General features: G+C 36.3%; 1 protein-coding gene across 2 annotated transcripts in view; it reads left to right on the forward strand.

Annotated features, from left to right (window-relative positions):
• LOC117421340 (transmembrane anterior posterior transformation protein 1 homolog) overlaps window positions 1-26,038 on the forward strand; it is a 46,691-nt gene extending 20,653 nt beyond the window's left edge. For both annotated transcript variants that reach the window (XM_034035628.3, XM_034035629.3), the window contains 11 exons: window positions 3,950-4,112; window positions 4,771-4,906; window positions 5,268-5,365; window positions 6,544-6,613; window positions 9,957-10,037; window positions 10,507-10,616; window positions 14,918-14,977; window positions 15,641-15,709; window positions 16,067-16,143; window positions 20,950-21,110; window positions 23,369-26,038. In XM_034035628.3, the coding sequence (XP_033891519.2) occupies window positions 3,950-4,112; window positions 4,771-4,906; window positions 5,268-5,365; window positions 6,544-6,613; window positions 9,957-10,037; window positions 10,507-10,616; window positions 14,918-14,977; window positions 15,641-15,709; window positions 16,067-16,143; window positions 20,950-21,110; window positions 23,369-23,598 (1,255 nt within the window). In that variant the 3' untranslated portion in view covers window positions 23,599-26,038. The remainder of the gene's footprint in view (window positions 1-3,949; window positions 4,113-4,770; window positions 4,907-5,267; window positions 5,366-6,543; window positions 6,614-9,956; window positions 10,038-10,506; window positions 10,617-14,917; window positions 14,978-15,640; window positions 15,710-16,066; window positions 16,144-20,949; window positions 21,111-23,368) is intronic.
• Window positions 26,039-26,350: the final 312 nt, after the last annotated feature.

Genomic DNA, 26,350 nt, shown 5'->3' on the forward strand with positions numbered 1-26,350 from the left:
AATTAAAATTGATTTAATTAGGATTTTTTGTCACTGATCTACACAAAATAGTCCATAATGTCAAAGTGGGGGAAAAAATCTACATATTTTTCAAAATTATTTACAAATAAAAAAAAGGAAAAGTCTTGATTGCATAAGTATTCACCCCCTTTGCTGACACCCCTAAATAAGCTCTGGTGCAACCAATCGCCTTCAGAAGTCACATAATTAGTTGAATGGAGTCCACCTGTGTGTAATTAAAGTGTCACATGATCTCAGATTAAATACACCTGTTTCTGGAAGGCCCCAGAGTTTGTCAGAGAGCATATCTAAACAAACAGCATCATGAAGACCAAGGGGCTATCAAAACAAGTCCGGGATAAAGTTCTGGAGAAGCACCAATCGGGGTTGGGTTATAAAAAAATATCCCAAACTTTGAACATCCCCCGGAGCACCATTAAATCCATTATTAAAAAATGGAAAGAATATGGCACAACCGCGACTCTGCCTAGAGAAGGCCGTCCACCAAAACTCAGTGACCAGGTAAGGAGGGCATTAGTCAGCGAAGCAACCAAGAGGCCAATGGTAACTCTGAAGGAGCTGGAGAGATCCACAGCTGAGATGGGAGAAACCGTCCATGGGACAACTATAGCCCGGACGCTCCACAAAGCTGGGCTTTATGGAAGAGTGGCGAGAAGAAAGCCATTGCTGAAAAAAACCCATATCAAATCCCATTTGGATTTTCCCAAAAGGCATGTGAGAGACACAACAAACATTTGGAAAAAGGTTCTCTGGTCTGATGAGACCAAAATTGAACTTTTTGGCCTTAGTGCAAAACGCTATGTGTGGCGCAAAGCCAACACTGCTCATCACCCTGAGAACCACCATCCCCACGGTGAAGCATGGTGGTGGCAGCATCATGTTATAGGGATGCTTTTTATCGACAGGGACTGGGAAACTGGTCAGGATTGAGGGCAAAATGGATGGAGCCAAATACAGGGAAATTCTAGAAGAAAACCTGTTTCAGTCTGCAAGAGACCTGGGACTGGGGCGGAGGTTCACCTTCCAGCAAGACAATGACCCTAAACACACAGCCAAAGCTACACTGGAGTGGTTTAAAAACAAGAACCTGAATGTCTTAGAATGGCCCAGTCAAAGCCCAGACCTCAATCCGATTGAGAATCTGTGGCAAGACTTGAAAATTGCTGTTCACCAACGGTCCCCATCCAACTTGACAGAGCTTGAGCAATTTTGCCAAGAAGAATGGGCAATAATTGCAGGATCCAGATGATGTGTCACAATAAAACATATTTTGCACCTTCAAAGTGTTAAGTATGTTGTGTAAATCAAATGGTAAAAATCCCAGTTAAATCCATTTTAATTCCAGGTTGTAACACTACAAAATGTGGAAAAGTCCAAGGAGGGTGAATACTTATGCAAGGCACTGTATACCAGGAAACGCACTTATTGTGATGTTTATATAATTTATATTAAATTATTTATTTCTGTTTTAAAATGGAGCATAATATAAATACATAATATAAATATAAAAAAAGGTCTAGCATGCGTGGAATTTGAAGGCTACTATTTACATTTGATGAGGTCAAGACAAAGGTTACACTCTGTACCAATCCTGCCTTTTTGCCGAAGACTATCTTGGCTTTCCATGTCAAACAGTCTATGGAATTTGAGGCTTGCCATCCACAACCTTTCCAGTCTGACAGAGAACGATGGCTCCATATGCTCTACCCAGTGTGGCCCCTGGTGTATTATGTTGACGGGACGAAAAGTTGGAGGCGGTCCGAACTATTTTTTGTCTGCTGTGGGGCGATGTCCCATGGTCAGTCCCTGTCTAAGCAGCGGCTGTCCAAGTAGATAGCAGAAACGGTCAGGACTGCCTATGAGCTGGCCAAGTTGCCCCCTCCAGAAAAGCTCACTGCCCATTCCACCAGGGGACATCCATCAAGGTCATTTGCAATGCAGCAGTGTGGGCTACTCCCTATATATTACCTTTACTAGGTTCTCCAGACTTAATGTCGTGGATCCTCAAAACCCTGTTTTTGGAACTAGAGTGTTAATGTGGGCTTCATAGTCGACTCTTATAACACAGGTGTAACAGGGGAGACCTGGACTGACTATCTGGCACATGCGTATTGCTGCAGGTAGAGGGCAGCAGTCTCCTATGATCCGCCTGTCAGTCATGGCGATGACACGGAGAGGTGGGGAAGAGTGTGTGTGTGCTTTCCCTCTCTCTGAGTGGCTGAGAGGGGGGCCTTGGGAGATTGCTCGGCCCTTAAAAACGGTGCTTTAGGTGCACTCGGGTGGTCGGACTGGGGAACACACCGTGACCCTGACCGCAGACGTCAGGTGTAAAAAAAAAAAAAAAAAAAAAAAGGAGGAAAACGAGGCAAGTCTGGCTGAGGATAACAGCCGGCCTGGAAATAATTAAAAGTGAAATCAAAATACGTAGCTACACACCCAAGGGGACGGGGTTAGTTATACGGGGAACTCCGGCCATCCCAGTGTAAAGCAAGCGAGCGTAGGACGGAGGCTCGTGCTGACCGGCTTAGCGGCAGTGGGGGCACTGCGTAAGCAGCACTTTTGTTTGTAGTTTTATTACTGTGTTTTATTTTCCCTTTTTCTTTCGCCTTTGGTTTTCATTGTTATTTATGAGCACTTGCTTCTGTACCTGTTGTGGTACAAGCCGTGGTGCTGGTTACTGTCGCCAGTATCCAGTCCACGGACAACACCGCCATCTCCTGGACGCAATAAATCAGTGCGCCTGAGCGGCGTTTCAAATAAAATACTGTCTCCTGGTGTCAGTGAGTTGCCCACGACCCTCCCACAACAGGCATAGAGGTGAGTTTCTCCTAGCTACTTGTTACTGGGGTTCCGTATGGTAAAGCACAGCTTCTTGGCTTCGACATGTAGCATTGCAACGGCATAGGTACACTCACCCATACAGTAATGGTTACATTTTGTACTTGAGAGAGAATTCTCACAATCCTGGTTCCCTGAAATAGAAATGTAACCATTAACCTTCAAGGTCGCTGCGTCAATGATTGCAGCAGGCTTGAAGATAAAATGACGATGATCTGTGAGCACGGTCCTTTTGTGCCCTCAGGGTCGAGAGTAGCTTTGGTATACCTTATTCAGGTTTTGGGTCTTTAGAAGGTAAATACCTTTAAGGTAATGGTTACATTTCTGTTTCAGGGAACCAGGGTTATGATAATGTTTCAAGGAGACACACCTGTTAGCATATAAGTACAGACGGGCATGGCAGCAGACCCTCAACAATAAAATGAGTACAATTTGTTTTAAATCTGTCTTTACCTTGTAAAAGTGTTACCCTGTATGTAAAAAAGGAACATCAATCAACACAACTGATTTGTTAACCCCCTCTGGAATCAATGTTCTGACTCAAAGCAGTGAACTTTTCAAGAAAGTTCATTTTTACTGATTTAAAGGCTTTAACTTAAGAAAACATTGAGGCTGTTTTTTTTTTATTATGATTTGCAATTTTAATGAAAAGTTTATTTGTTATTTGAGTTACTTGGTGTTTTTCAGGCATGCAGAAATGGATAAGGGACAAATATAGGCTCTTGCAGCGCACTACAGACTTAATTACAATAGTCAGTTTTCTGTAACCATGTACCATTTTTTTCTATCTCCTCTAATGCATTCAGCAGTCATAGTTCTTCGTATTATTTTTATGCTACTCTATGTGCTGATGTTTTAAGGCAAAGCTTTATAGAGGGTTTAGTGAAATGAGACGGGCAGAATGTTCTTCATTATAGTCTTGCACCAGGTTTAGATTAGAGGTTTCTGATTTAACTTCAGTAACAGACTGTTTTCAGCTTTTGATGTAAAATGGCTGCAGCATTTTATGCATGTTTTATATTGTGTTTTCAAGGAGGCTTTTCCCTCTATAGATCAGAAAAACTTAGTGTGATTTTTATTTTTTTTTCAGTGGCACTCGTCTGTTACAGCCTGCCCAAGTATGCGATGTCCTAAAGGGCTTTATTATGGTCATCTGCTACTTCATGATGCACTATGTAGACTACTCCATGATGTACCATCTAATCCGAGGGCAGTCTGTCATCAAGCTTTACATCATCTACAACATGCTGGAGGTATGAAACATTGCATTTAGAATTGTGTGGGTGCCAGCTTTGTAGACCCGTAGGCCTGTCAGTGAAAGTAACCGTTTTATACAACAGTGTATATGCCTGTTTAAAAAATCGCTTTATGTACTGTACCTTATGAAGCTGGTGGCTATGGAGACAGCCTTTTTAAAAAACTCAGTAATGTGAACAGATGGAGTGACAAGGAATTCCACTAAAACTGGAACTAATAATCTGTGCATTCAATATAAGCAAGCTACTTTCACAATATGAAAAGCTTCTTTTGAGGTGTTGATTTTTAAATCATAGCAAAGTTTAGGAGCCCCTGGATACCCATAAAAATGCTGAACAAACATAAACCCAAAGTCACTATTGGAATTCAAGCATGTTTCTATGCTAATAAACTCAAGCATAGTTCTTCTAATGCCTATTTTATCTTAAACTGTATATCAGACTTTTGAGCCAGAACAATGATCACTGTTACAATTCTCTGCACCAACATAGCTTATTATTCCAGGCCTTGTTCAATAGTCAGTGCCAGCTGAGCGGAAAATCTTTTTTTGATATAGGCTTGTTTGACACATTGATTTTCAAAAAATGAAACTTTGAGTGGACACTACTGCTCTGCTTCTTACAGTGTCTTCTATGTTTTTATGATGTCTTCTAGGTAGCAGATCGTCTGTTCTCGTCCTTTGGGCAGGATATTTTGGATGCGTTGTACTGGACAGCAACAGAACCTAAAGAAAAAAGGCGAGCACACATTGGAGTGATTCCCCATTTCTTTATGGCTGTGCTTTATGTGTGTATCCTTTAAAAAGAAAAAGAACAAAGGCTGCTGCTGATTGGTGAAATGGCCATTCTTATGATCATATTGTCAGTATGTTCAGATCTTAATATGGAGTCATTTTGGAATTCTGTATTTTTTTAATTTATCTGTTCCCTGATATTAAACACATTTTGAAGCAAGTGCAGAGGAAAGGCAATTACTCATAATATGTGTTTGTTTAGTTTATCTCAGAAGATCCTTTTTTTCTCATAAGATCCTCAAAAAGTATTATGATGCTTTTTTCCAAACTGCACTGTAAAAAATTTTTTTTGACAAAGTGGCATTTGATACAGTGAGTGTGCTTCAACCATTTTTTTTCCTTAGCTTTTCCTTTACAGTCCTGCATGCCATTCTTATAATGGTCCAAGCAACAACTCTCAATGTAGCCTTTAACTCCCATAACAAGTCATTGCTCACCATCATGATGTCAAATAATGTAAGTATTCAAGGCAGAAACACTTGCCTAAACAATATATTTTACTGAGCTGCAAGGTCTCAAAATGATAACTGTGAACAGTATGTTGTAATTAGGGCTTCTGATTTTTGGTTTTAACCCATACAAAAACCATAACACCCAGATTACAATCTGTGTATAGTCAATAAATACCGGAAAAACTGGAAATGGTTAATCAATTCACCACCCCTTTCCCATTAAAAAATAAAAACTACTACTACAAAAAAACTACATTTCCCAGTGTAGCTGTGCAATGTCTCTCCTTCCTGACTTGTATCTGTCAACTACTGAATGACCGCACAGTCCTACGAGATTACAATCAGGAATGGAGGCTTGTTTGTGGGATTTAAAGATGTATTACAGTTAAGATACAGACGATTTAAAAAATAATTTCAAATTGTGGCGAAATGTAAAAAAATGCCTACACACAAAAACCCAAGAAGAATGTGCCCTTGACCATAAGGATTTCTTTGTAGAAGACACTAAAGGAAAGAAGGTACAACTTAAGTGTTCCTTTACTGTGGAGTGGCTACTATACATATTTTGACAGAAAAAAATTTGGAAAGTAAAACTGTAAACACTAATTTCATACGGTATATAAAAAGCGAAAGCCCCGAAAAATGAAATTAATAAAAACCGAAAAACGGAAGCCCTAGTTAAAATGTATTTAGTTATTTGTTGGGGGAGACAAACTAACTTATCACAGAGAGTGTTGAAATGAAGTAACACAGAAAATGGCATATTTTCAAATATACTTATATGTCCATACATTCAGATTAGTAGGGCAGTAAATAAAAATCTGTTTTGTAGAAGATGTGAATGGGTGTGATGACCTGTTTCAGGAATTTAGCACTGGGTAATAATGAAAGCAATATTTGTGTGTGTGTGTGTGTGTGTGTGTGCTTGTTTGTTTTGTTTTTGACTTGGTGCCTTTTAGCCCCTAATAAGAGTTTCACAGATATGTTATCTTTTATGTACACTTTTTATTTCATTGTAGTGCCTGTCTTGAAACTCAAAACAAAACCCAACCCCTCTTTAAAAAAGATTTATTTCATAAATAACACAAACTTTTTTTAATTTAATTATTTAAGCAACTGTTTATTTTGATTTTATTATGTTAAATGTTTGCCTCCCATTTTGTATGTATATTTGTTTTGCAGTTTGTGGAAATAAAAGGGAGTGTTTTCAAGAAATTTGAGAAGAACAATCTGTTTCAGATGTCAAATAGTGGTAAGTATTTTATTTATTTTAACAATGAACCAGTTCATAAAGTATATACCAGTCCTAAATGGTGAAATGTATCCCCCTGACACAACATTGTTGCACAATCCAACCACAAATGTGAATAAATCCATTGTGGTGGGGTAGCCCCGCCCCTGGACTGGACGTTTGACTTGGAGCTAGTGTAGACTCAATCCTAAAAAAAAGAAAATGTATTATCATTTTGATGACTGCATTTTTCATACTAAAATGGAAACATTAACAAAGAATTATTTCTTTGTTAGAAGATATAAAATAATATTAAATGAAACGGTGCATTGCTCCATTTAAAGCTCTTGGGAGTTTTCCCCCAGGTTAAAAGAAAATGCACTAGCCTCTGAAGAATTCATAAGCATCAGCAATTGAAAGCAGTCTTAAATTAAATTAAATTATTCTTTTTGAAGTGTGCTGGGGAAAGTCTAAAGGTAATTATTTTTGAAATGTAAATGGTAACAGGAAATAATGCTTTGAACTTAACGTTGATATTAAGATTTCCAATTGATGTTGTGGGGTTACCTAGAACCTTATAGAACAGTGTCAGTTTTTTTTAAACAAGACTGATAAATTACATATACTGCAGTGCAAAAGTCTTAGACATGTTGCGTTGCTCTACTCTGATGCATTATGAGCATCAACAATTTACTCAAAGCCTCCACTAGTGTTTTCTACTATTATAACAACCTTGACTTGCATAAAGAAGGAAAAACATTGATAATGTAAATAAGTCAAATAGCTTGCATCACTTGATTTTCAAGGTGTGGTATCCCAAGCATAATCAACAAGTACAGAGAAACATTATCTGTAATTGACAAACCCAGGACTGGAAGACCCAAAAAGCTGTCTAACAAGGTTGAGCAATACTTGAAGGAATAGAAAGACAAGCGTTGAACCACACCTTGAAAATGGAGTAATGCGAGTTATTTCACAGTGTTTTTCCTTCTTTATGCAAGTCAAGGTTGTTATAATAGTTGAAAACACTAGTGGAGGCTTTGAGTAAATTGTTGATGCTCATAATGCATCAGAGTAGAAAAACGCAACATGTCTATAAGACTTTTTGCACAGGTATATATATATATATAATATGTGTGTGTAATACAGTACTGTGCAAAAGTTTTAGGCAGGTGTGAAAAAATGCTGTAAAGTAAGAATGCTTTCAAAAATAGACATGTTAATAGGTTATATTTATCAATTAACTAAATGCAAAGTGAGTGAACAGAAGAAAAATCTAAATCAAATCAATATTTGGTGTGACCACCCTTTGCCTTCAAAACAGCATCAATTCTTCTAGGTACACTTGCACAAAGTCAGGGATTTTGTAGGCATATAGTCAGGTGTATGATTAAACAATTATACCAAACAGGTGCTAATGATCATCAATTCAATATGTAGGTTGAAACACAATCATTAACTGAAACAGAAACAGCTGTGTAGGAGGAATAAAACTGGGTGAGGAACAGCCAGACTCAGCTAACAAGGTGAGGTTGCTGAAGACAGTTTACTGTCAAAAGTCATACACCATGGCAAGACTGAGCACAGCAACAAGACACAAGGTAGTTATACTGCATCAGCAAGGTCTCTCCCAGGCAGAAATTTCAAGGCAGACAGGGGTTTCCAGATGTGCTGTCCAAGATCTTTATCCATCATGCAATACCATCAGGGAGGCATCTGATTGGCCCCAAATTTATTCTGCAGCATGACAACGACCCCAAACATACAGCGAAAGTCATTAAGAACTATCTTCAGCGTAAAGAAGAACAAGGAGTCCTGGAAGTGATGGTATGGCCCCCACAGAGCCCTGATCTCAACATCGAGTCTGTCTGGGATTACAGGAGGCTGTGTGGTCCAGTGGTTAAAGAGAACGGCTTGTAACCAGGAGGTCCCTGGTTCAAATCCCACCTCAGCCACTGACTCATTGTGTGACCCTGAGCAAGTCACTTAACCTCCTTGTGCTCCGTCTTTCGGGTGAGACGTAATTGTAAGTGACTCTGCAGCTGATGCATAGTTCACACACCCTAGTCTCTGTAAGTCACCTTGGATAAAGGCGTCTGCTAAATAAACAAATAATACATGAAGAGAGAGAAGCAACTGAGGCTGCCTAAATCCACAGAAGAACTGTGGTTAGTTCTCCAAGATGTTTGGGCCAACCTACCTGCCGAGTTCCTTCAAAAACTGTGTGCAAGTGTACCTAGAAGAATTGATGCTGTTTTGAAGGCAAAGGGTGGTCACACCAAATATTGATTTGATGTAGATTTTTCTTCTGTTCACTCACTTTGTATTTTGTTAATTGATAAATATAAACTATTAACATGTCTATTTTTGAAAGCATTCTTACTTTACAGCATTTTTTCACACCTGCCTAAAATTTTTGCACAGTACTGTGTGTGTATGTGTGTGTATGTATGTATATATATATATATATATATATATATATATATATATATATATATATATACATTTAATAGATTAACTGCTGGGCTTAAATATAGTATGTACTACTATTATTATTAAGCAGGCATTTTGGTTTCCGAATGATAGTCTAAGGCTTTGAGATATTGGTGTCATGTTCTGCACTCATTGGTGTTTTGTGATTCGCTCTGTACATTTTAATCATGATTATCATGAAAGAAAAATGAACCCTGCTGCTGCGGCAGTGTCAAAGCCTCGTCTCTCGGAAACCATTTTGATGTATGTAAACTATGCATACTGAATGTTTTGATCATGAAATTGACCTCTAACCTTATCTGGCAGATCTATTTAGATTAAGTCCTAACAGTTACATGTTTATATTTCTCTTATCACTTTCTAATATATAGAATATACTATTGATCTCCGAGAAAGAAATAAAAGCATTAATAGCCATGCATAATTTTGTTAACAAATCAAAAATGCAGATTTAACAGTTGCTGTTTATACCGCTGTTTTTCATTTCTACATGTGTATTTTTATAAATGCTATTAGAATTATAAAGCATAGCATTCATACTTAAAATCTTAAGTATAATTGAATTATGGTAAGCAGTCTAGTTTATGTAAAATAGGATGAGGCACACAGGAAATAAGTAGCATTTCATTTTAATGATTATCTTCAAAGAGTACAAACACCCAAATTTATCATTCCATAGCTGTTTGAGCGCAAGTCAACCACATTGGACAGCAAATAATTGAGCTCTTTTCTGTAGAGCTGATGGATTGTACAGTGTACAGTGTCTTCAGTGATGTGCCAGACTCTTTGTTTTATAGTGGCACTAACTTGTTAATGTGTGGTTTGTTAGTATCTTATACATTTTGATTAATGTGACAAGTCTTTATTGCAGATATCAAAGAGAGATTTACAAGTTACGTACTACTGCTGATAGTGTGTCTAAGGAATATGGAACAGTTTTCGTGGAACCCAGGTAACAATAAATAAATGAATAAATACATGAGCATCGCCTTAAATGTAATTAAGAAAAACTCAATTTCTATATCAATTTCTAGATATCAGTGTTGAGCTAAATAATTAGCTAGGCATCAATATGTGGAAAACTTTATACTAATTCCACTGCACTCTAGAATTGACACCCAGTAAAGTATGGGTGGAGGCTGTAGATGTGTCTTAGAACTTGATATATGCCCTGCCCAGATGTGTTTGTTAAATGTATTATGAAAGATAATGTAAATAAGTGTACTAGTATGTGTTTGTATATTTATTATAAAATAACGTGTGTGGTATTGGTAATGTTTTTTTATGGCCCATCCATAAATGGTTACAGTTGTTACAAGTTGTTCAGCATATTAATTTCTACAAGAAATAAATGAAGTCATAAGCTAATATTGTTGTTGTTATTATTATGTGGCAAATTTATTTTCTCTTTTAAACTCTAGATCACCTGTGGGTTTTGTTTCCTGATGTCTGTATGGTAATTGCCTCTGAGATTGCTGTGGATGTTGTAAAACATGCTTTCATTACAAAGTTTAATGACATTACAGCTGATGTAAGTATATTGGTTTGTCTGCTGCTTTACTGTATTTGTAGATTTTATTTTTGATGCAGGAACCATGTGATAGATTGGGTGGGCATGATCTAACAAGTGTGTCCGTATCATACATCCCCTGCCACTGCTGTACAAGTACGATTGGAGCTATCGGTAATATGAGAAACTTGATGACCATGACATATTATCCGTATTTACAGAATAATATACACTAAGAATTACCAAGTTGCATGACGGTTAGATAAGGATTTTTAAATTTACAGTGTTGTACATGCATTATTTTTTCAATTTATACCTTGCCCGAAAAAAGTTTTTGTGCTGTTTTGCCGTTCTCTTGTTTTCGGAGAGAGACCCGCCTCCTTGCTTGGTTACCTGAGTGAATCTTTTATGCATTTCCGGTTTATATCTCGGAAATAAAATTCCAGCCGTCACAGTGCAACTTGAAATAAGACCAAAGACTGCAGGAATCGATGGATCTGCTCACTGCAAAAGAAGTAACCTGTCAGTCAAATACTGCCCCCTTATCAGTGGAGGAGAATGACACTCGGGTTAGCTTTTAACATTTTATTAAGAGGTATATTTTCAAGTGCCTTGTCCCTGACCACAGTTGAGAATCAGAGGATACATCTAGGCAAAATAAAACGCTAGTCAAAGCAGCAGTTATAATGTAGCCCTAATAATAATAATTCACAAACAAAAGAAAATGTTCTCATTTCTTGCTGCCACAATATACAGAAAGATACTTTTAGGGACATTTCAGAGTCTGTTGATATTTTAATAATTCAAACGTGTGTTTTGTAGGTCTTTTTTTTCTATTACTAAAGTAATGTTACCGTAACTTAAAACTTGAATGAATGACTAAATAGCCTACGAGATAACAACCGAAAGCCTACCAGAAAGAATGAAGACTGCAGCCAAAAATGTAAACATACCAGCCGAAAAAGTGCTACTTGTTATTTCAACTGATGTGGGAAACAGCACAGCAAGAACCAAAACATCTTAAAGGTATTGTTATAATGTATCTGGATGTAATATTGGCTCTCCAAGTTACATAATGTCAGTCAATACCAAGTTTTATGACAATTGAATATGTGGTTTTCCATGTATGAAGAAATCTGTAAAGTGTGACTTGCGACTGCCTGCACTGTATCCCCTCGTTAATAGTTGTATTTGTATTAGCTTCACTTCTTAAATGATTTAGCGGAGGCAGAAATTTAACAGTAATGTTTTAACTAATTAAACACTTGGTGGGAGCCACTGAAGTTGTTTGCATTTCATTAGTTTAAGATTGGCTTGTCACTCATTTCTAGTAACCTTTTGAACTAGCTAATAAGGTTGATTCCTCTAGTACCCAGACTTTATTTATTTATTTATTTGTGGTTTTATTTATTAATTGTCAGTCCTTTTGATGAGAGGGCTAGCCATGTTATTGTCTCCTCCTCTTAACCTACAAAAAATATGCACAGACTTTTAAAACTATAATCATTGGGGGGGGGGGGGGGGATACAGTGTATTTATAAGAAATAAGGAATTGCAGAGTTGTTTGTTGAAACTTACTATACATTGACAATGGTTATACAAAAAAAAAAACTCTAGCAAATATATATTTTAATCACACTTCCTGTGGAATATTTCCCAAATTATCCATGTTTAAAGGTTCTGAAGATGTTCGGTGCTAAATAAAATAAATCAATGAATCTTGATCTCCAACGAAGGCTTGGCTGATGCATTGTTTGTGATGCAGTTCCATTCTGATGTATTCTTTGTGATGTAGTTCCATTAAATTGGGTCACAGTTATTTCACACAATGTAATTCTATCTCTCAAAGTAAGATTCTGAATAGAAGCAGCACATAGTTATAACTGCTGTTTAATACTATACGTGCATGATATCTAATGCATTAAAACGTAGTTACTTAACCATAATAGTTATGCCCTACTTAAAGATTAGGCTTTTTAAAAGGGCATTATAAAGTACATTCAGTGTTACAGTCAGGTAGATGTGTAATGCAACCAAATTAACAAAACCTAGAGTTCTAATAATTAAATCGGTCATAAACACATCTTTATACAGTCCAGTTCAGATGTTCACTAAAATACTTTTTGAATTTTCTTTAACCCTTTTAAAATTATGAATTAAACTAGGCTTTGAGGTATTGCTTTGACACCATGTTCTCTGGATATGTTCATGTGCTTATTTGGAAAACAGTGTTGCTTTATGAGATATAAGGTGAAAGAGCAGCAGTCTTGAGTCGCGAATCTGTTTTCCCCTGTAATAAAAAAGTTTCTTAAAACACTGGGGTAACAGTAAAGCATTTAAATGTGCCCATCTAAGAATGTCCAAACATCCCATTTGTATATTTTATTTATTTAAGTTTAAAAAATGGTTCTAATCCTGATCATATCTACTGCAGAAGGGAAGGACGGCATGAGTAGAACAATAACAAATATATATTCCGTTACATCAAAGATTTGCATGCACCTAAAGTAATTTCTGCAATGTGATTCTCCACTACAACACATTAGAAAAAAATATTAAATATAATCTACCTGTAGTCATTCCTGTGCTGTTTTATATAAAGGTGCTTTTTTTTTTATTGATTTATCTATGAAATCTGTTCAGTCAGTCAGTGCCCATGGTTATTTTTTTTTTTTTTTTTTTTTTTTCACCCTTGTAGATCAGTAGAGATCTAGTATACCATAATCTCAATAACAATGGCAGAGAGTTACTATGATGCCTTTACAAAGCCCCTACACTTGCAAAATTATCTAATTTAATTTATTTTGAATAATTTATTTGTATGGCAATGTGGAAATTTTATACATCAGATCAGGGATATTCTTGAGAACACAGTAGTTGGGTCCCTTTACACTACAGGTACATTTGTCTTCCCTAGATTTTAAATGAACTCGATTTCTATTCTGTGTGTGTGTGTGTGTGTGTGTGTGTGTGTGTGTGTGTGTGTGTGTGTGTGTGTGTGTGTGTGTGTGTGTGTGTGTGTGTGTGTGTGTGTGTGTGTGTGTGTGTGTGTGTGTGTGTGTGTGTGTGTGTGTGTGTGTGTGTGTGTGTGTGTGTGTGTGTGTGTGTGTGTGTTTTTAGGCCAGTTTTAAACAGATGGCGAGTGTTGTAGATGGACGTAACACATTTTGTTTGTTTTGTAAAGCTGTTTTTTGACATGGTGTTATGGTGATTGTGCCACCAGCCCCTGTCAATGTCAAGCTGAAGTGCCTGTATCAAAAGTACATAGACATGCTTTTAATATTCAACATCTAAATCCTTTACACTTCTCATACAGAGCTACAGGGTTATTGTCAGCTGGGTTCTTACCAGAAAGATTTGTCACCCGAGTCTCTACTCCAGCAGCTTTTCGTGTATCTCTTTACTTACCGTCTTTTACAGTATAACTCATTTTTAATCTCTGCTTTAAAACTGTAGTGCAACACATGTCTGTTCATCGTCAGAACTTGTTCTGCCATGTTTAGCCATTTTATACTGTACACATCACCTTGGTTTCGTTGTCACTGCAATGTTCATTGTCAAATTATTTTGTTCAAACTGTTTTAATAATCCTGCCTGGCTTTTTTTTTTATTATGATGTGGAGGTCTAGATTCTTACTTCTGTTCTCTCAATTATGAATGTTTTAAACTAGACTCAGTCATTTTATATGAGTCATTTATATTTGAGACAGCACTAATGTTTATTTAAGCTTTGTCCTCTCTTTGAACATCAGAGGAATGTTTGTATGACTGCCCCTGACGTTGCTGTTGATGCAGGAGTGTAACATCAGGGGATTTCAGTAAGGCAAGAGCAAGAGATGTTTGATGGGGATTAGGGATTTCCAACAAAATAAACAAATTCATCTGTCAGAAACAGCAAAGGCATAATAAGTGGTGAAACCTGAAGCAAATTGATGCTTACCGGGAGTTGAATATAGCAGTGTGATTTTTCAGCCAATGATTTTACATTTTTAAGATTTGATTTTGACCCTATTTTAAAATGTGTCCGAAGCTCAAACGAGTCCTGTATTTTAATGTGTGTCAGAGAATACGAGCGTGTTGACTTCTAAACTGACTCTAAACACCTGATCTAAATTAACCTCCTGCGTTGAGTATCTATTTAGTTCCATTTTACAGATCTTTTTCCAAGAAAGAACCAACTACAGAGGCATGGTGGCAAAAGGTTAATTGCATGTATTATGTTTAGTAAAATGACAGTTTCTCCCACTACTCTACAGTCGTATAGTTTTGATTAATCCAGACCAATGTAATGAAGTTGATGCTTATTTTATTTTTTATTACAGGTATACAGTGAATACAGAGCCAGCCTTGCTTTTGACCTTGTAAGCAGTCGACAGAAAAATGTAAGCAAAAGATCGTAAGCATAATGCATTAATCTAAAATTCATGCTTAAATGTACTGTATATTCTGAAGCCCAAAGTGTTCTAAAAGTGCATAGTAGTATGGCATAATATTAGACATAATGTATCCCAGGAGTATTTAACCAACCCTGTATTCATTGAATTACAACACCTGGGAGAAAGCACTGTATAGAATATGTTTTATTTATTACATATAAACTTACGATACACATTTATTTTCTTGAGTCTGTTCTGCATCGCAAATAAAGGAAATCATCTGGCTACAAATTAATTTTGATAAATAACATACAGCTTAATTTGTAACTTTTTACTTCTACTGGTTTTTATAATACTAGAGTAATTATGGGATACTTTAGTTTACATTCTCCATTCTCTATTGCAGACCCTATCTGTCCTGTGTGATTTGAGAATCTAATAGGAGTCTCATCTATTCATTGTTTTTTTTCCCCCCCATTCATTTACACAATTTTGCTTGTATTATGTGTAATATGTAGTAGACCCCAAACCTCTGTCACAGCATACACGTTTTTGTCTTTTTATAATTCTTTTCTCATCAATGTTTTGAGCACATAGGCATGGAAAGGCTTCAATTTCCTACAGTAAAGTGAAAGCAAGGTGTATTAAATTGATTCCTATGATTTATAGGCATACACAGATTACAGTGATTCGGTGTCCAGGAGAATGGGTTTCATTCCTCTTCCTCTAGCTGTGATAGTAAGTGGTGTTTTTTTTTTTTTACACTGTGTGTTATATCAAATTTAAGACACCATTTGTATAACTAGGAGAGATTGATCAGCATTTCTAGAGAGACAGTCCCAGTTTAAATTTAAGGATTTATGTAACAAAAGTTTTGTTTTGTCAAAGTAGTGCGCAAATACATTATAAAAACTATATATTTGCAAATTGTTGAAAAATTAAGTTGTGCATACTATATTGGAAACAATATGATCAGAAATTAATTAGGAAGCTTCAGAATTGTCCAATGTATTTAATAGTTGTCAGTTTTACAAATAAAATACTTTATTTAGCGACTGGCATTTCATCAACTTTGATGTTTTATTTGTTCAACAGCTAACCAGAGTTGTCACAAGTTCTGTGAAAGTACAAGGATCCTTGGCTTTCGTCTGTGTACTACTCTTCTATTTGGGGTAAGACCATTTGTTTAACTTCTTAGTCATTTTTATTTCAGAAAAATACTTGTGTGTAGTTGTTGACACCTGCACACCAAATTATGCACACAAATAACCATACCAGCAAGGCTTCTTGACACAAATGCCAAATTTAACATATTTTTTACAGTTGTGCTGCTTTTCCAATTGTGGTGAAACGTGCTAAGGACATTCTGTAGCACATTTTATTGATAGTATCCGAATAACATTTACAAATTATCAATTTATGATTTATATAACCCAAATGTTTGTTGTACCAAAGAGTGTAGAATTTAAATATACATTATAATTAAGACAATGTATTGACCTTTCTGAATCAAAGTAAGTTACCTTGGCTTTTATTTTCTGAAATTAAAATAAAATGTCACTTGTGAAATTAGAAATGTCCTAAAATACAATGTTTCATTTATTCATGATTTCGTTTGTGAGCTTCTAATGGGGGAGATCTGTGCTGACTATCTGGCGCATGAGTGGTACTGCAGGAAGGGTGCAGCAGCCTCGTAGATCCGCCTGTCAGTCATGGCAGTGACACGGAGAGGTGGGGAAGAGGGTGTGTTGGCTTTTTTGTTGACGTGTGTAGTTATACGGGGAACTCTGGCCACCCCAGTATATAGAAATAAATAGCTGAGCGTAGGTTGGAGGCCCGTACTGACCGGCTTAGCGGCAGTGGGGGCACTGCGGAAGTAGCACTTTTTGTTTTGTAGTTTTTATTACTGTGTTTTATTTTCCCTTTTTTCGTTTCGCCTTTGGTTTTTATTATTATTTTTGAGTACCTGTGAGAGCACTTGCCAGTACCTGTATTGGTATTACTGTGGACCTGACTACGGTTGTCAGTATTCAGGCCACAGACAACAGCGCCCTCTGCGGGCTAAAGAAAATAAAACCAAAAGAAAATAATAAAACTGGGCACCAGTGCGGTGTTGCAAATTAAACTTCTGTCTCCCATGTGTGTCAGTGAATTGCCCACCACCCTTCCATAGAGCTATACTAAAAAATCTAGAAGTGGAATATGTCTAATGATTCTATGCCTACCGATTTGGCAGTGGGATTATGTTAAAATGTTTAAAAAAAGTGTAAATCTTAAGTGTGTTTTGTCAGTGGTTTAGTTATGGATGGGTTAATGCCAATCCTGTCAGTAACCAAGTATACCCAAATATGTAAGCTTGATAACAAGTCAATGATGTACCAAAGTACCCCAAATACAGTATGAAAAAATATTCTGTTAAATCAGTTCACTTTTATATTTTCCTTAACTCGGCTGGTGCTACTGTACCCCTACAGCTGTTGGAACGAACAGGTCAGTGTTTTAGAACAGCAGACTCGAACCTGAAATAACTGGGAATCCTAATGAAAGCACATTAATCTACTTATGTTATAATGCTCTTTAGTACATTTTAAAGAGGAGTCTTCATACACTCTCCGGCATATACATGTGCAGTATAAGCGATCTTTTAAGGACTCAAAACATAGACGCGTTGGGTTAGCTGTGTAGCCAGGGATTTCTGATATAAATGGTAAATGCCCAACTGATTTAGAAGTGAAAGAGAAACTGAAATATTTAATCCGTGCTAATTCTGTATTCTTAGCAGACTCTACAGATTAGTTCAAATGCCCTAATTAAACAAATAGCAAGAACAAAGATGTGTGCCTATTCTATTTTAAGTGGCAGATTTTTCTTTTTGTGCATATCATAAAAAGTGTAGCCCCTTCTAAATTGTTGGAATTCTAGTTAACTGTAATTTTACTGCCAGAGTGACTATTAGAATATGAAAATGAATGCATTCCCGTGAGAACACAGGACATGATTGAAACAAGGTTGTTCAGCTCACCTCAGTTCCCATGTTAATGTACTATTTTCCCAAGGGTGGTATCTAATGACTCTGCAGTGAAAAGGTGTTAATACCTCATGTTCTGTTTTTTGTTTTTTTAACAATGAATATCAGGCGAGGGCTTTTATGACTAAACAATAGGAAATGCTTGACAGTGAGTAGCATTGCATCAGTTCATCTTTATCAACAAGTTTGTATTACCTGACAGCAACATAAACAACAAAAACCAGTTTTGACAGCTTCATACATTACCCCTAAATATGTCTATTGACGGCTAGTTGCTCTCGGTAGTTATAAAATGGTATTACTACTGTTGGTTGCTAAGAGGGAGTATTAAATTGCTACTATATTTGTTTAGATTGATCATATCCATGTACCAGGAAAATACTTTGTTTTCCTGGTACTTACCTGACTGAACTGGTGATACTTGCACTTACAATAATGTGACCAGAGATCAGCCTTAAGATTGAAGGAGGATTAAGCCTTTCTGCTTTCATTTCAAATAACTACTACTTTTTTGGTGTAGAGTCAAACATATGAAATACAATCTCTAGTCATTGTGCAAAAGGTGTCCTTCCTTTTTGAAGGACAGTCATTTGCTGCTCTTGTAATTTTGTTACTAAATTTAGTCTGTACCATGGTATTTTAAATGAAGCATCGTTTCATTTTGCTCCCCTTTCACTGCTGCATTGTCCCCATAGACATTTGTACTGCACATTTCATTATTGTTAACAAATACTTTTTAACTTGGCGGCATCACTACAGATGCAAGAAATTAAACAAATGGCTTTTAATGGTGAGTTATTGCAGATAGCACTGCAAAACACCCAATGTGAAATGCAAAACATTGGTCCATAGTGTATTAACTGAAATAGAAAATTCACCACTCCTATGTTTTGACTTCAAGGGTCAGGTAGCATAAACAGTATTGTAACAGCTCCAATCTCTGTCAGTGTAATTTAGGTCGATATTTAGCCATCACAGATTTGTTGCAATAGGCATTATACCTGTTCATTAGGTACAATTTTTAACAAACTTGATAACCAGATTGCTGAAGACACAAGTACTTGCTGCCTGTTTTATGATTTAGTATCCTAATAACTGGCAAGTAATCGCAAAAATCTTAATATCAGTGTATATACAGTGGCTCTCAAAAGTATTCACCCCCCTTGGACTTTTCCACATTTTATTGTGTTACAACATGGAATCAAAATGGATTTAATTAGGAGTTTTTGCCACTGATCAACACAAAAAAAGTCCATAACGTCAAAGTGAAAAATAAAATCTACAAATTGTTCTAAATTAATTACAAATACAAAACAGAAAATAATTGATTGCATAAGTATTCGCCCCCTTGAGTCAATATTTGGTAGAGGCACTTTTGGCAGCAATTACAGCCATGAGTCTATTTGGATAAGTCTCTACCAGCTTTGCACATCTGGACACTGCAATTTTTGCCCATTCTTCTTTGCAAAATTGCTCAAGCTCCGTCAAGTTGGATAGGGACCTTTGGTGAACAGCAATTTTCAACTCTTTCCACATACTCTCAATTGGATTGAGGTCCAGGCTTTGACTGGGCCACTCCTGGACATTGACCTTTTTGTTTTTAAGCCACTCCAATGTGGCTTTGGCAGTATGTTTGGGGTCATTGTGCTGCTGGAAGATTAATCTTCTCCTAAGTCCCAGGTCTCTTGCAGACTTCAGCAGGTTTTCCTCCAGGATTTCTCTGTACTTTGCTGCATCCATTTTGCCCTCTATCTTCACGAGCTTTCCAGGCCCTGACACAGAGAAGCATCCCCATAGCATGATGCTGCCACCACAATGTTTCACGGTAGGGATGGTTTTTCTCAGGATGACGTGGGGTGTTAGGCTTGCGCCAAACGTAGCGCTTAGCGTTGAGGCCAGAAAGCTCTATTTTGGTCTCATCAGACCATAGAATCTTCTTCCACTTGGTCTCAGAGTCTCCCACGTGCCTTCTGGCAAACTTTAACCGAGATTTGATGCGAGTTTTTTTTCAACAATGGCTTTCTTTTTGCCACTCTCCCATAAAGGCCAGTTTTGTGAAGCACCTGGGCTATTGTTGCCGTATGCACAGTGTCTCCCAGCTCAGCCGTGGAAGACTGTAACTCCTTTAGAGTTGCCATAGGCCCCTTGGTGGCCTCCCTGACTAGTGCCCTTCTCGCCCAGATACTCAGTTTTTGAGGACGGCCTGTTCTAGATAGATTCACAGTTGTGCCATATTCTCTCCATTTCTTAATAATGGACTTTACTGTGCTCCGGGGGATATTCAGTGCCTTGGAAATGTTCTTATATCCAACCCCTGATTGGTGCTTTTGAAGAACCTTATTCCGGATTTGCTTTGAATGTTCCTTCGTCTTCATGATGTAGTTTTTGTTAGGAAATGTACTAACAAACTGTGGGACCTCCCAGAGACAGGTGTATTTAACCTGAAATCATGTGAAACACCTTAATTGCACACAGGTGGACTCCATTCAACTAATTATGTGACTTCTAAAGACAATTGGTTGCACCAGAGCTTATTTAGGTGTGTCATAGCAAAGGGGGTGAACACTTATGCAATCAGTTATTTTCTGTTTTATATTTGTAATTAATTTAGAACAATTTGTAGATTTTATTTTTCACTTTGACATTATGGACTTTTTTTTGTGTTGATCAGTGGCAAAAACTCCTAATTAAATCTATTTTGATTCCATGTTGTAACACAATAAAATGTGGAAAAGTCCAAGGGGGTGAATACTTTTGAGAGCCACTGTATATCTAGGTAGTTTGCATGCCTTCAGGATAGGGTTCCATTTTGCTTGGTGGGTTTACAACGTTGTGCCTAAAGGATACTTTTTTTATTTTATGGTATTCATTCATTTTGTGTTTAATTTTTTTTCAGAGAAACGCAACATTTGTAGTCTGTTTTTATGATTTGTTTTTTTTACTCTCGCAGGTTAATAACGCTCAAAGTCCTGAACAGCATAGTGTTACTGGGGAAGTCCTGTTTGTATGTTAAAGAGGCCAAGATGGAGGAAAAGCTGTTTCAGACTCCACCAGCCACCACACCTGGCAAACCATCTAACAAGTCAAAGAACAAATTCCGAGCTCCCCCAGGTGAGTTGCACTTCATTTTACTTCAAGCAAATAAAAGTAAGACTTTGTTCTTCAAAACAATGCATGTTAAATCAAATCCTATATTAAATACCATACCTACTGATTTTTATATTGGACAGTTTTAAAATCATGTATGCCCACTACTACTACTTTTTTTTTTTTTGTAAATTTTTTTTTACATCTTCTGTCCCACATTCAAAGCCATTAGTAACTGACAAATCCCACTTAATAAAACTTAATGACACATGAAACATCAGTTCTATTCTAATGGTTAAGACACTTTCTTTAAAAGACATTAATATCTTAAGAATAGTGATGAGAATCCCACATCTCCAGATACTGACACAGATAAATGACCCTTTCATCTGCAGTTTATATAAGAGTGAAACTTTCCCAGGCAGTGCAGCCTATGAAAATCTAGTCTCAGATAAGATTTACAGTATTTACAGAATTCTGGCAAATATGAACACACTGCTGCATAAACATGATTATTTTGAAGAGACAGTTATTCTAATTATTTTGCAAGGTGTGTCTATGGTAATATACAACGTGTGTGTCTTTTTGTAATAACTATTCCTTGGGATTGAAGTTACTATTTTAAAGAATGCATCATTGTAAATGGGTCTTTGTTTTTTGTTGGTGACAAAGTTGAACAGTTTTTGTGTAGCCGCTGATAGTTTTCACCCTGTGGTGCACTGGTCACTGAGTTTATTTGCATATCTTTTCTCTCTGAAGCATTCAGCTGGAGCCCTTGGAGTTCCGGACAGTTAGGCCTCATTGTTCTCTCAGCATTGTGCCTTGCCAAAACCTAGGGAACATGCTGAAATTCAAGGGGCTTGTTAGTCATGGTGTCTGCATTGCAGAATAGCTGAATAATGATAAGGATCAGGTTGACTGGATGATTGCTTCAATGGCTTGGTTTTCTCTTAAAGTCAAACTTTAAGGAGCACACATTTATTGTTTCCAAAAGTAACATGCATGTCAATAAACGGAACCAGTAATTTTGCCGATTTACTGAGGAATGTTATGGATTCTTTAATATCAATTTTGAAAGCAGCAGCACAGCTGATTTTCCTGTTGTAAATAACAAGGGAATGGACAAGTTTGCTCTTGTGGTTCTGTTTATAATGTCCATGAAGTATATTATCCCCAGGGATCAAATCAATCAAAAATAAATTGAAAATCAATTAAGCTCACATGATCATTGTGGGTTTATAATCATAAAGTGATTATTGTTCAGTTTGCCTGGAAGCTGGTCAAAAAAAGGCAATTACATACCTCAATTGGGAATACCTTATTTGGGAATGCCACATAAAAGCCAGTATGCCCCCTCTGCTATCCAAGCAACAATAAAAGCACCTGCTGATCTTTTTATATTGATCGACTGTTAAGAGAATGATATTCCTTCGCAATTTTACCTTTACACACCTTTCACTACTTCAAAAATGACAATAAAATGTAAAACAATATACAGATTTAAATTTGAGCTTATTAAAGCAGACAAAAAGCTGGGCTTCATTATGCAAGAGAACACTAGGTAGTCTGTTCCTTTCACACAGGTCAATGAAAATAGCACTCCCCTATTTAATGTATAGAAGTGAGCATGTAATTGAATTATATTTCAGTTATTTTAGACCCGGACCAGAGAAAGTATTTAGTAGTAAATGTGTAGAATACAAATATGCACGGCAATTGTATTATGTTATTAAATCTTGCAGCTTCCAATTACACACTCTACTGAGCTGTATTTAAGGTGGTCTGAAAAGTTTAAGTGATGCATATATAAAGCAAGCTTCTCTCTTTTAAGTTGAGAAAGCCATGTAAATTTAAACCCTCCACAAAAATGTAAGTTGCTCATGCATGAGGACTTTTCAGACAGTTGTTTCAAAGCTGCTGCCTTGTAGGAAGTAGTTTTAGATGCCGTTTGTGACACACTCAAGGAATTGCTCCACAAGAAGGTTAAATCAAGTTTACTAGGATAGCTGTCGGTGGAATCCGTAGAGAGCAGTGAAAAAAGTGGAAATTACTGTAGAGAAGAAAGTAAAATGTACAAATGGTGACTGGCACAAATACTTTACTTTACAGTGTGAGAACATCCACTTACTTATTATTACTTAGAAAAAAAATATCAGTAACAGTGTGTGAGCTTGAAAGGCATAGGCTATAGTTTTCCAGAGGCTATATTCTTTTAATTGACACACATGTATTTATATATCTAACATTATTTAATGTTTTAATCCATTCTCTTTCCCCGACAGGTATTCCAACAAATAACAGTCTGTCTGCCTCAATCACCAGCCAGCCTGTTCATCAGTCAGAGAGCACGTCCCCTCTGCTCCCAAACAGCAACTCTGACCAGTTCCTCACAACCCCAGATGCAGAAGAGAAGGACATAACGCAAGATGGGTCGGAGCTCAAACACAGAGCTTCAAATAAGGATCTGCTAGAGATAGACAGGTTCACAATATGTGGAAACCGGATCGACTAATGCTTTCTGTTTCCCATCAGAACTGCTCAGGAGTTTTGGCATGGCAAACAATATACTGCCAACAACGTCAATTGCCAAAGATGGCACTAGAGTATTTATTGAAATACTGATAATTTATTGTCGACTAAAATAAACATTATTTGCTCTTTTTTTTTTTTTCACAATACGTCTGGAAACACTTGGTTGAATTCAGAGTCTCGTGGGCGTGTAAATGATTTGAAGAAGAAAACATTTGCTTGGTCTGGCTCATCCACGCCACTGAATGAACTCCAGCAGGGTATGACACTTTAATCCAGTCAGTAAGATGAAGGCGGTGTTTTGAAGAGGTGTTTCCAGTAAAAACACACACTGTTCACATTTTTTTTTTTCAATATACAAGGACATGCCTAGGACAATGAACTAAAAAAAAACAACATGAATGCATTTTAAATCCCCTTGCATCACTATAGAACGTTATCTGTTCAGAATACTGTCCTAGTAATTATTTCAAATTATTGTAAAAGTAGAAGAAAAATATTGCAGTTCAAGATGGTATTACACTGTTTGGAATAGGAGATATATATATATATATATATATATATATATATATATATACACACACACACACACACAGTGCTCACCCGTTATAGTGTGGAATCGGTTATAACATTGTAGGGTTGTGGCTCCCCTTTGCTCCATAGTGCCATTACAGTAGCCCTTTTATACTCATTATAAGGCGGAACACAAATAGCATGGTAACTATGGCTCCCCACTATAGTGTTATAAAGGGTGAGCACTGTGTGTGTGTGTGTGTGTATAATCTCAAAGAATACTTTCCTGTTACCTGACATTTTTACATTGAGTTAAACACATTTTTCCAATGAATTCCAAGTTGAAGTCAAGGAACATTTATTGTTGCTGTTTGCCATTATACTCCGTTATACTCCGTTATAAGGCTTGTTGAGATAATATGAATATTCAAGAAATCCTACATAGGAAGATGAACGTAATTATGTTGCCTATTTCTAATATTTTATTGTAAGCAGCTTTTTTCAGAGGACTTCATGAAAAGGTATAGTTTTTGTTTTAGGTTTGGCTTGCATACTTTTCATTTTTTGCACTGAATTACCACATTGTCTTAATCTTTACTTTAAACAACAGTAGTATACTGTAAAGCCATAAATATTTGTGAGACTTTTATTATGCATTTTTATGTATTGGGGGGAGCAAACTTTTTTGGCACGAAATACCAAATTCCACTAACAATACATACTTTGTATATTGCAACAGGTCGACAACATTTTTGAAGCAAAATTAGTTTTTATGGGAGTGATTCGCCAAATATATTCTGGTCGCAAATATTTATGGAATTACAGTATTCCCCTCAGGTGCTTTGTAACACCGGGCTTCTAAACAGGGTTTGATCTATTCCATATTGTTACTGTGTTTATATCATACAATGAAACGTTTCAGAAGAAAAACGTATGTGTTTTTAAGTGAACAAGGAACTGACAAGTTTGTGTAATTACACTGCACTAGAAAGTACTGCACCAGCAAAGCAGAGGATGTGTAAATGTGTTTGATAGAACTGTTTGACCTGTAATCAAAAATATATGGACATGATAAAAAAAGTGCTTTGTTTTATTGGATTGTTTAATTATTGGACTTACGTTATCCTTCATGTATTAGCTTAACTTGCAGAGCAGTTTCATTGTTCATACTAAGTAAAGGTAAACAAGGTGTGTTTTTTTTTGGTTTTTATATATATATATATCTATATATATATCTATATATATCTATATATATCTATATCTATCTATCTATCTATCTATATATATATATATATATATATATATATATATATATATATATATATATATATATATATATATATATATATCTCCGAAAGTGATTTAAGGTATTAAGTAATATAGGAAAGACAAAAACTTTGGATAAAATCAACTAGACTAGGCTGATAACATCTCGGTTTGGTTTAAAGAATAAAGTTGATAATGAGTGAAAAAGGCATGCATGCATGCATATATATTATATTTTATATATATATATATATATATATATATATATATATATATATATATATATATATAATGTGTGTGTGTGTTTTTTCTGCCAGATCAATAAACACACACCAATATTAAAATGAAAAAAGAAATACTTCATTTCCAACCTTCTATTTTCTTTTTTTCTAGCTCAGCTCGCAAAAATGTTTGCATTTACATCAATCATAAAATGATGAAAAGAACTGTTGTACATTTTGTGCATGAAATTATGTAGGAAATAGCAACATTTTTTTTTACAGTTTGAGTATTTGATGTGTCGTAAAGTCAGTAATGGTTTCGATAACTTCATTTTTCTTGTTAAAAAAAAGTGTATTCTTTACCTTTGTAACAAATGCACCTCATTGTGGGGAATGATGAAATAAAAGTTGTTTTATAATTTTCTTGTGAATTGTGTTTTTTAATTTGACAACAGAACTGGCAGAAGGCAAAGGTGTCGTTGTCCATCAAATCATCAGAAATTAAAGGATGTGTTGCAGTAAGAATACCTCTGTTAAGAAAGGGGAACAAGACTAAAAGGCTAAAATATGCACAATAACACAGAAATTGGACTATGGAACAATGGTCAAATGTGCTTTGGACAGTTGATGGATGGACAACAACACCTGTGCCTTCTGCTAGTTCTGTTGTCAATTCAGCGCTTGACTTCCATTCCTTAAGGATATTATCTTCAAGTATTGCTCATCCTTGTTAGA

The sequence above is a fragment of the Acipenser ruthenus genome, chromosome 1 (genome assembly GCF_902713425.1).
Source record: "Acipenser ruthenus chromosome 1, fAciRut3.2 maternal haplotype, whole genome shotgun sequence".
NCBI classification, from domain to species: Eukaryota; Metazoa; Chordata; class Actinopteri; order Acipenseriformes; family Acipenseridae; genus Acipenser; species Acipenser ruthenus.